The 11,378-nt window shown below is 59.6% G+C and overlaps 1 protein-coding gene across 1 annotated transcript; it reads right to left on the bottom strand.

Moving 5' to 3' along the window:
- Positions 1-138: 138 nt before the first annotated feature.
- ATP1B2 (ATPase Na+/K+ transporting subunit beta 2) lies at positions 139-11,378 on the bottom strand. The gene is made up of 7 exons (XM_048833929.2): positions 11,082-11,378; positions 6,009-6,137; positions 5,496-5,600; positions 4,496-4,701; positions 4,336-4,392; positions 3,326-3,424; positions 139-2,336 (listed from the first exon to the last, which is right to left on the bottom strand). Exons 1-7 carry the CDS (start codon positions 11,191-11,193, stop codon positions 2,172-2,174), a joined length of 873 nt encoding a protein of 290 aa, XP_048689886.1. The 5' UTR covers positions 11,194-11,378; the 3' UTR covers positions 139-2,171.

The following is an 11,378-nucleotide window of genomic DNA, read 5'->3' on the forward strand; positions in this document are numbered from 1 at the left end:
GAGGGACAAATTACACTGGGCTCCAGCTTCAGTGCAGTTGTAATATATCCCATCCGTGACCTCCATACCTTGTTGCGGTGAGTTCCACCGGCTATAAAACGTTCCACGTTGAAAATTAAACACGGTTACCATCTATAGTTTAAGGGTGGTTTGTTTTTTTATTTCTCCTCATCTTTTACAGTAGATCCGATACAGGCAATTAAATAATTCTGCAAATAAAAACGAGCCAGCATAATAAAAAAAAGAGGTTAAAAAGCAAAAAGGGAGTTAAGTTATTTCATTCATACAGTGATCTCAAGGATGCAGCACCAGGAAAATGGGCTGGGAGAAAAGAGGGATTTAATTATTTTTTTAAAAATTACTTCCAGTTCCAAATGAAAGGGAATGGTTTCTCTCGTGGTTTACAGACAGCAGCAGAGAAGACGAGAGACCAGGCAGGAATCTACTACAGGCAAAGTTGGCATCAGCTGATTCAAGGGCAGAGTTAAGGGGATGCAAGGGATTTCCCAGGATGCTGGAGGCGGGGGTGGGGGGGCATGTCTTGTCTCAGTGCATATGCCGCGTGAAGCGAAAAGACAGATTAAAAATAACTGTACATTAAAAGAGGAAGACAGACCCTAAGATGAGGAAAGGGGTCACAGGGGTAGGGAGCCGGGGTACGACTCAGAAGGTGCTGAAAGGTTACAGCCCAATATGGTGGCCTCAGCTCTGTAGGCCAGGAATCCAAGATGGCTGCCATTGCATAGCCCAACATGGCAGCCATTAGCCATGGAGGCCAGGAATCCAAGATGGCCACCATTCCACACCCAAGGTTTTGGCCATGAATACCAAGATTCAAAATGGTGCCTGCCCATTCCTCAGAGGCTAGGGCAAGCCTTTGACTACAGCGGCCATTTTGTTTCTTCACAGACAGAGCCAAACATAGGCCGAAAATGGCAGCCATTTTTCTTTCCTGGCCCACGTGCCCCAGTCAAGTTGGCCAGACTTTTTGCCGCAGAGGCTAAGAAACAAAATGGCCACTTTTCCACAGCCAACGGCAGCCATTTTGATTCCAGGCCTACCCAGACAATGGCCGCCATGTCTCTTTTCCAGGGCAGGGGGTCAAAATAGCATTCCTCAGCTATCGTCCAGCCATTTTGATTCCCACATGGACAACGGCAGCCACGTCGTTGGCTACAGAATGGTGGCCATTTTGATTCCCGGTCTATACAGACAATGGTGGCTTACGGAATGGCGGCCATTTTGATTCCCGGTCTACACGAACAACGGCAGCCACGTCGTTGGCTACGGAATGGCGGCCATTTTGATTCCCAAGAGACACGGACAACGGCTGCTATCCCACGATAGGGCCGCCGCTGTTCAGCCATTTTGTTTTCTAACCTACCAGGACAATGGCCGCCGTACGGGTGGCCACGGTACTGGGGTCGTTCCCATTCCCGGCCTACCTTCCTCAACTCAAGCCCCGGCACCTACTCGGTCAGGAAAACAAAATGGCCGCCGGCTCAAGACAACGCACCAAATCTCAATGTCTCCTGTAGGGGTGCGGGTGGGGGGGCTGGAAAACGGGGAGCAGGCAGAAGTGTGCGGGCTGGGGGGGTACCCAAGGGGGGGAAGAATAGAGGTCTCGGCCGTACCTTAATTTTTAATATATATATATAAAAAATATCTATATACATTTATTATTATATTAGGAAACATCTCAATGGGATTTCAAAGGGCAGGGGAAAGGGGGGGGTGTCACAGGCTCTGAGCTGCCCCCCCAAAAATGGGGGGGGAAAAAGGGCATTAGAAGAGATCAAAGCGACGTAGCATTCCAAAGGATTTTGGGGGTGCGGGGGTGTAGGGTGGTACCAGACCTTTCAGTGTAATCAGCACATTTTGGGGTGGGGGGCATAACTGGGGTGGGGGGGTGCGCCACGGGGAAGGTCACTAAAACAGCCTAAGAGCCAGGTTAGTCATCCTAGGATTTTCGGCAGGACGATTTCAAGAGCAACCCCCCCCACCCCAAAATCAAATCAAATCCCAGGGGGTCCCTCCTCCATCAAGCCCCGCCCAGGATGTACCAGGGGCTCCTCCCCTTACAAAACTGGCCCCTCCTCCTCCATTAAGCCCTGCCCATTTGGGGGTGGAGCCCCGGGAAAGTTGGGGGGGGAAGGGAGGGGAGGCAGGGCTTAGTCCCTGTTGACCCGGATCTTGAAGGCCACGCGGCCGGCGAACTTGTCCCGCTCGTCGGTGGTGGCGATGTTCACGGCGTTGATTTTACACTCCACGTTGTGGTCCGTGTTGGCCTCCAGGCTCAGGAACTTGACGGCCACGATGGGCTGGGTGTAGTTCACCTAAAGCGGGGAGGGCGGTGGGTCAGGAACCGAGGATGGGACCCCACTCCCCTCCCAGAGCCGGGGAGAGAACCCAGGAGTCCTGGCTCCCAGCCCGCCCTGCTCTAACCCACCAGCCCCCCCAATCCCCTCCCAGAGCCGGGGGAGAGAACCCAGGAGTCCTGGCTCCCAGCCCGCCCTGCTCTAACCCACCAGCCCCCCCAATCCCCTCCCAGAGCCGGGGAGAGAACCCAGGAGTCCTGGCTTCCAGCCCGCCCTGCTCTAACCCACCAGCCCCCCACAATCCCTTTCCAGAGCCGGGGAAGAGAACCCAGGAGTCCTGGCTCCCAGCCCGCCCTGCTCTAACTACCTGACCCCACTCTCCTCCCAGAGCTGGGGAGAGAACCCAGGAGTCCTGGCTCTCAGCCCGCCCTGCTCTAACCCACCAGCCCCCCCAATCCCCTCCCAGAGCCGGGGGAGAGAACCCAGGAGTCCTGGCTCCCAGCCTGCCCTGCTCTAACCCACCAGCCCCCCCAATCCCCTCCCAGAGCCGGGGGAGAGAACCCAGGAGTCCTGGCTCCCAGCCTGCCCTGCTCTAACCCACCAGCCCCCCAAAATCCCTTTCCAGAGCCGGGGAAGAGAACCCAGGAGTCCTGGCTCCCAGCCCGCCCTGCTCTAACTACCTGACCCCACTCTCCTCCCAGAGCTGGGGAGAGAACCCAGGAGTCCTGGCTCTCAGCCCGCCCTGCTCTAACCCACCAGCCCCCCCAATCCCCTCCCAGAGCCGGGGGAGAGAACCCAGGAGTCCTGGCTCCCAGCCCGCCCTGCTCTAACCCACCAGCCCCCCCAATCCCCTCCCAGAGCCGGGGGAGAGAACCCAGGAGTCCTGGCTCCCAGCCTGCCCTGCTCCAACCCACCAGCCCCCACTCCCCTCCCCCAGCAGAGATCAGGGACCCCCCAATCCTGCACAGCCCCCCAGCTGAGACCAGCCCCCCCCCCATGTTACTCACATGGACTTTCTTGCCATAGTAGGGGAAGTACATGAGGTCGATGTGACCATTGGGGGGGAACATGACCATCTCCCCCAGCTTCTGTGCGTCCTCCTCTTTCTGGTGGGGGGGAAGGAGAGAGAGAGGGGTCAGGGGTTACCCAGAACCCCTCCAGCCGTCCCCCACCACCCTATCCCCTTGCGCGTTCCCATTGGGGTCTTCCCCTCTCCCTCCCCCACCAAAAAAACCCCTCCCCCAGCTCCGTCATCCCCCCAGCCTTAGCCCCCCCATCTACCCTGCCTGCCCCCCAGCTTCCCACCCCCATCCTCAGAGCCCCCCACACCCCTAACCTCCCCCCCGGCATGTCCCCCCCTTCATTTTCCTAGCCACCTGTCCACCCCCACCACTAAGCCCGGAGCCCCCCCATTTCCTGTCCTTACTGCACGCTCCATCTCGGGGTTCAGCTGCCCGGAAGGCGGAGGAGAGTGAGATGAAATGAGTGAATAAGTGGCCGAGAGGGAGAGGTAGCGAGAAGAGATGTCGGTAGCCAGGGAATTTGGGGAGGGGGGACAGCTCGAATTAGGGTGCAGTTGGGAGAATCTGCTCAACTCGGGGTGCCGGTTTGGTGGGGATCAGCAAAGCCATTTACTGCTCTGGGGCTGGGAGAGGCAGGGCTAAGGTGAATTTGGGGGGGCATCTAAAATAGGGGTGCAACCAGAAATCACTAACCTCAGGGTACGAGTCATAGGGACCCATTCAACCAACCAGCGGCTCCCCCAGGTCCTATGGGATGGGAATGGGAGTGCTATAAGCTGGAGGGAGGGGTGTATATATTTGGGGGACCCCCCCAGAACCCCCCACCTGAGCGTGGGGGTTCCCCGTTGCCCGGACACATCCCTTACCGCCTGGAGTTTGGAAGTGGGCGTCTGTGGGCGGGAGGAGCCGGAGAGAGACAAGGAAGATGAGTTAACGGAGAGAAAAGGGGGTGATGGAAGTGGGGGGCAGCGGGGTGGGGGGCAGGGGGGGCTCACCTTGGCAGCACAGGTGACATTCATGGTCTGGTTGGCCCCTGCGAAGAAGTTGATGACCTGGAAGGAGGAAGGGGGGGGTCACAAAAAGTGCAGGGGAGAACCCCCAAAATTTGGGGGGCACAAACCCCAGGCCGGGCTGCCCCCCACCAGCCCCACCTACCCGGTTCATCTTGATGAGGATGCAGGGCCGGCCGTCGGCGTAGCCGTAGTGGGTGGAATCGTTGAGCCCGGAGCAGGCGCCCAGCACCGTGCGGTTAAACTGGCAGGCCCGCTTGGGGTAATTCAGCACCCCATTGTCCGGCTGCTCGTTGTAGCGGCCCGGGCGGCAAGCGTCGTTGGTGGCCACCTGGATGGAGTCGTTGTAGGCTGGGGGGAGAGGGGGGGAAGTTAGCAGGTGAGTGCCAAGGAGCTACCAGAGTTACAGCCCTGAGGATAATCCAGTGGCGGGGAGTTCCGCAGGTTAACAACGTCTGCTGGGGAAGGTTGTGGGCTCTGCTGACTGCCACCAGGGGGCAGCAGCGGCCTGCCTTTCACCTGCAGTCTGCCATTCACTGGCGTCCTCCCTCGGTCCAGGTAGCCATGGCTACAGACCCCCCCCTCCAGCCCCCCCACTGGGTCCGTCAGGCACAACTGAGCTAATGCATGACGTGATGGGGCGGGGGCAGTTTGCAGGGGGCAGATGCAATGCCGGGGAGGGAGGGGGGACCTGGGTCGGCAACAACTAAGCACATTGGGGTCTCCAGTGGGGTGGGGGCCACGACCCCCCCCCAAAATCTGGCTCTCTCCTCCCACACATCCAAACAACCCCTCCAAAACAAAAAAATTTTTTTTAAAATCTACCCCTGCCCCATGCCCAAAATCCCCCTCCCCCTTCTCTCCCATCGCACCCCCAAATCTGCTCCTCCAACCCCCACGTCCCCCAAGATCCAGCCCCCCTGCATGCCCCACCTGCCCCTTCTCCCACCCCCAATTGCCCCTCCAAATGTCTCCCCCCCTTCTCCCTGTGCTCAGACACCCCCCTCTTCTCCCCCACAGCTGCCCTGCGGCCCAGGGGGACCCCAGAACTAGAAGCCACCATCCCCATCCCAACCCCCTTCCCACCCCAATGGGGGTTAATCTGGGGGGACCCCCCCCCCCCCGTTTGCCCCTTCCCAACTCACGATCCAGGAAGTCATTCAGCATCTTGACGTGATGGTCCCAGGTCTCAGTGTTGCTGACGTTAAAAGTCACGTCCAGGGCATCTGTTTTGGGGCGGATCATCATCCCTGGGGGGGGGGGGGGACAGGAGGGAGAGATGTATGGGGGGGTTTCTACTTTAGGGGGGCAGTACGAGCCCTCCCAGCGCCGCCCTTCCCACCCTGATCATGCCAATGCAGCCGGGCGCCCGCGATGAGAAGGATCCACCGGGAGAGGCGTGCGTGAGAGTGTGCGCGGCCCCCACACGCGCACGTGCAAAATAAAAAAAAGGGGGGGTACCCAAGAGGGTGCCCCCGGGCCCGCCCTCCCACAACGGCCCCAGCCGGGGGCCCTGGCCAAGGAACCCAGGCCGGAGGCGGGGGTGGCAAGTGGGCGTGCGATGGGCGTGCGACGGGCGTGCGAGCGACGGGCAATGCAGGCACAGCGGGGCACGTTGCCCCCCCCGGGTGTCCCCCCCCCCACGCACGAGGCCTTACCGGGCACGGAGAGGCGGTCCTGGTACTTGGGGATATAGGGGTCCACCGTCTGCAGCATGACCCACATGGTGAGTGTGAAAAGCGCCGTGAGAAAGCCGTAGAAGACCAGGTAGAAGAACAGGATCATGGCTGGGGGGCAGGGAGGGGGGACAAAATGGGGGGGGTCAAGCAGAGCCCCCACATGGGAGAGGGGAGCCCTCCTGTGCCCCCCCAAACCCTGCCCCTCTGCAGCCCCCGCAAACTTCCCCTACCTCAGTCTTCGATCTCACCCCCGCCCCATCTTATTCCACCCCCGCAGGTGGACCCCCGGACCCCTTCCACTCTGCCCCACAAGCCAACAGCTCCCCGACACACACCTGCCCCCCTCCTCAGGCTGCAGTCCCCCTTCGTCCAGCACCTAGGCTGGGAGGCCCAATGCGCCCCCCCCCCCCCTCACATTCCCATGCTGGCCCTGTTCCCGTTAATTAGACAGGAGATGAAGGGAATTGGGGGGGAAGTTACCCCTCCCCCCAACACATGGCCTAACCCCCCTGCCCCCTGACAAACCTTGTGCAGGAGGGAGGGGTTTGGGCACATACCCCCCCCAAATAGGGGGTTCCCAGGGGGGAATTTGGATGTGTCCCCCAGCTCATACAGGAAGTGGGGGGCAGATGGCTTTCCCTCCAGAAACAGGGGTCTGCACCCCACTCTGCTGGGTGCCTGGGTGTGGGGGGTTCAGCCAGTTGGGGACCCCTCCCCAGACTAAATGGGGGGGAAGGGGCCAGATCCCTCAATCTTCCCCCTCAGATCCACCCCAACCCCTGCACTCCCAGATGCACCCCTCCGCTCACTGCCCCGCAGCCAGGGTACCCCAACATCCCTCCCCTGCACCCCCAGATCTACCCCTCCCCCACTGCACCCCCAGCCAGGGTACCCCCATGCACCCCTCCCCACACCCCAGATCCATCCCTTTCTCAAAAGCCCTCCAAATCTCCAGATACCCCCCAATACCCTCAGACCCAACCCCCCCATACACCCCTAAATAGTACAGCCCCACACTTTACCTAGACCACGTGTCCCTGCAGAATGAACCCTGCGGCCGTTCCGGGACCCCTGCACAGAGCCCCATGGATTGGGAAGGGAGGGAATCAGGACACGGGAAAAGCCCTGGGGGAGACGGGGATCCCCTGATCCCCACCCCCAACATTCCCCTTCCCTGATCCGCAGCACAGCCCCAAGGCTAGCCAGCAACACCGCTCTGCCCTCAGGGCTCGCAGGTCGGCTCCCCGCTCGGGAGACAGGCCCGGAGGAGCGCAGGAGAAAACCCAAAGGTGAGAGAACAGAGCAGCTCTGAGCTATCCCAGGTGTAAACCCAGAGTAACCCCGGTGTACACCTAAAAGGGGTGGCCATCAGGCCCTCTACTCCCCAGTTATTACCTGGTTTAAACCCAGATTAATACCAGTGTAAACCTAAAGGGGTTGGCCATCTGCTCCTCTACTCCACAGCTACTCCCTGGTGTAAACCCAGAGTAACCCCGGTGTAAACCTAAAGGGGGTGGCCATCAGCCCTCTACTCCCCAGCTATTCCCTGGTTTAAACTCAGATTAATACCATTGTAAACCTAAAGGGGTTGGCCATCAACTCCTCTAGTCCACAGCTACTCCCTGGTGTAAACCCAGAGTAACCCTGGTGTAAACCTAAAGGGGGTGGCCATCAGCCCCTCTATTCCCCAGCTACTTCTTGGTGCAAATTCAGAGTAATCCTGGTGTAAACCTAAAGGGGATGAAGATTAGCCCCTGTGCTCCCCCAGGAGCAAACCCAAAGGTGAGGAAGAACAGAGTAGGTCTGGCCTACAGCCTGGTGTAAACCTGGTGTAACCCCAGTGTAAACCTAACAGGGATGGTGATTAACCCCTCTGCTCCTTCCTGGTGCAAATCCTGAGTAACCCAGCTGCAAACTTGAAATTGGAGGCATGGGAGAGCTGCCCTTGGTTATTCCCATTGTAAATCCAGAGTAACCCTTCTGTAAATCTACAGGTGTCTGTCTACACAGAACTGGCCCCCTCAGCCTGCAACTACTCCTTGATGGAAATGCACCTAACCCAACTTCCCAGCCCCTCTGGAGCACCTGAGCATGGGAGGGATGTAAATCCAGATGAACAGGTGTAAACCTGTAGTAACCCTAGTGCAACCCAAAAGGTGACTGTAAGCAAAGCATAGCCCCTCTACTTAGAGGTGTAAATCCAGAGTAAGCAATGTCACTCCAAAGGCAGCGGAGATCAGAGAGTGATCCGTTGCTCCCAGGTGTAAATCCAGAGTAACCCAAAGGCAAGGGGGATCAGAGCAATGCTTTGCTCCAGGTGTCAATCCGGAGTAATCTGCTCCAGGTGTCAATCTGGAGTAACCCAAAGGCAAGGGGGGCAATCAGAGCAGTGCATTGCACCCAGCTACTACCCAGTGTAAATCTAGAGCAATCCCATCGATCGCCAATGCCTTATGGGTTGCAGGGAATGACCCACCGCTCCCGGCTACTCCTGGGTGTCAATCCGGAGTAACCCCCACTACAAACAGTGCAACACTCCTAGCTACCCCCCTGCCCACACCCTAACCCCAGCGCTTCCGGGGAGGGCGGCAGGGTAGAGGGGTTCCCCCCAGCCCCACAAACAAAGCCCTTGGCTAGCACAGAGGCCGGCTCAAAGCCCCTAAGCCCAAGGACTGGTAGAGGCAGGTCACACACAAGTACCAGTGGGGCCCCCCACAGGCCCTGGGCCCAGCTGTGATCCGGGGAAAGGACAGGTGAGGGGTTCATGTGGCCCCACATCTTGCCCTCTGCCAGCCCCCTCCCCAGAGCCTCCCCCACCACGCTTCCCAGCCCCCCCACCCCCTACAAGCTCAGTCAGCCCCCCTCCATTCCCATCTCCCCACTCTGCCACCTGCCCCCCACATCCCCCCAGCCTCCCCACTCCACCACATCTACCTGACCCCCAGCTCCCCCCCACTCCACCACCTGCCCCCCACATCCCCCTTTTCACCAGCCCCCCATGTCCCCCCAAAAGCCCCTCATATCCCCCCACTCCAACAGCCCCCCCTCCAGCTCCCTGCCAGTCCCTCCCCACTCCTTCTCCCACCCCGACCTCCCTGCTCTAAGTCCTCTCCCCCCACTGCCCCCCCAGATCTCTCTCCCCCCCACCACACCCCCACTCTCCACCAGCCCAATCCGGTCCGCCAGGCCGCCCGCTTCTCTGCAATGCAACAAGCCAAGACATTATCCCCCAGCCAGAGCGAGGTGGGAACCCAGCCCCCCCCCCCCACAAGTTTCACTGCCAGCCCCCCCCTCCCCCCGGCCTGCTGCAGTGAAGGGAGGGGGGACGCTGCCTTCTGCAGTGAATCTAAGCCGGGATTAATGGTGAATCCCAGCCTACCGCCCCCCCCCCCCCCCCACACACACACACACTTAAAAAAAACCCTGGACAAAGCAAAGGGCAATTAATCCAGACAGGGTGGGGGGGCCCCTATTCTGAGGGGCCCCCCTCCATACAGCTCCCCCTGCCTCCCCCATAGCTGGATTCCCTCCTTCTATCCAACCCCTTCCCACTCCCAAAGACGGGGGGGCAGTGGTGTCAGGCCACAGGGGGGTACGTGCAGGAGGAAAAGGGGGGGCCTGCAAAGTGTGGGGGGGGGAGCGAGAGGGACTGGACAGAGGGGCAAAATCTGGGGGGGTAGGAGGGGGGAGGATAAGGAGTGCTAATTTTGGAGGGAGAGGGCTAATGCCGGATGGAGGGGCTGATCCCCCCCTTCCAAGTCCCCCTCGGCATGGGGCGGGGGCTGTGTTGACAGATCGGGGGGGGGGGGCTAAGACTCACCCAGCTCCTACAGAAAGCTGACCTACTTTTCCCAGCCCTGTCCACCGCAGCACTGTGAAACTCGGGGGGGGGATTGATAGAGACAGGGCATGGGGGGCATTACCCACCCCCCCAGCCCCTGCCCCATATATAGCCCTGTCTCTGCCCCACACCAATCTCAGAGGCCAGCCCCCTTCTCTGCCCCCCCCATCACCACAGCCCCCCAGCCCCCTCCCAGTACTACATAGATAAGGGCAACCGATTTTCTTTGAGGGGGATGGGGAATATAGCCCCCCCCCCAATTTTTCTCCTTCACCCCCCCATGTGATGGGTTCATTTACCCGCCCCATGAAACACCCCAAAACATTATGAGAAGGGCTTCAATCCTAGCCCCTCCCAATAATCCCCCCCACTTTAAGGCACATAGCCCCCCCCCCAAAAAATACACCCCAGGGATCACCCAATGACTCCACTTTCTACAGAGATTTGGGTCATGACGACAATTCTCCCAGAGAACTGTGCCCCCAAACAGCCCCCCCAAATCCGCCTATTTTCCGGACTCTTCAAGGACACCCCAATAACCCCCCCGACAACCTGCTCCTGACACCCCCGGTTATTGCCCCTAGATAGGAGGGGGGATTGGGGAGGGTTAAGAGCACCTGCTAATGACACCCCAAATTTCCCCCATCTTAACCTCCCCCCGGCCCCCTCCTTTTAAGGACACCTGCTAGCGACACCCCAAATTTCCCCATATTAACCTCCCCCCGTCCCCTTCCTTTTAAGGGCACCTGCTAACGACACCCCAAATTTCCCCATATTAACCTCCCCCCGTCCCCCTCCTTTTAAGGGCACCTGCTAACGACACCCCAAATTTCCCCATATTAACCTCCCCCCGGCCCCTTCCTTTTAAGGGCACCTGCTAACGACACCCCAATTTTTCCCCATATTAATCACCCCCCGTCCCCCTCCTTTTAAGGGCTCCTGCTAGCGACACCCCAAATTTCCCCCATATTAACCACCCTTCGTCCCCCTCCTTTTAAGGGCTCCTGCTTGCGACAACTTCTCCCCCTAGATCAACCTCCCCCCTCCTTTTAAGGGCATTAGCTAACGACACCCCAATTCTCCCCCTAGCTCAGCGCCCCCCCCCCCAAAAAAAACCCCACGCTTCTCCGGCTTTTCAAAGGCTAACACGCCAATCACCACCCCCCGCGGCTCTGCCCCAGAGCCAGCCCCCCCCCAAGCCAGCCACGTACCCCAACTGCTGCCCGTGCGCCCCATAAATTGGCGGGTGCGCGGGTTCCAGATGGCTTCTCGCCACTCCGCCATGACTTGCCCGCAGGTTTTCTTCTCCTTCTCGATAGCCATGGCGTGGGGGGGGGGGCTGCAGAACTGGGGGGGCTGGAGCAAGGAACCCTAGATTCCCCCGGCGGAGGAAGGAGCTGGGGGGGCTGGCGGGGGGGGGCGCTGGATACGTAGCTACACCCGGGAGATGCTTCCCCAGCGCCGGCTCCGCAGCTGATGGTGAGCAGAGCAAGGCAGCGTGTGGGGGG

This window comes from Caretta caretta, chromosome 28, assembly GCF_965140235.1.
Source record: "Caretta caretta isolate rCarCar2 chromosome 28, rCarCar1.hap1, whole genome shotgun sequence".
Taxonomy (NCBI): domain Eukaryota; kingdom Metazoa; phylum Chordata; order Testudines; family Cheloniidae; genus Caretta; species Caretta caretta.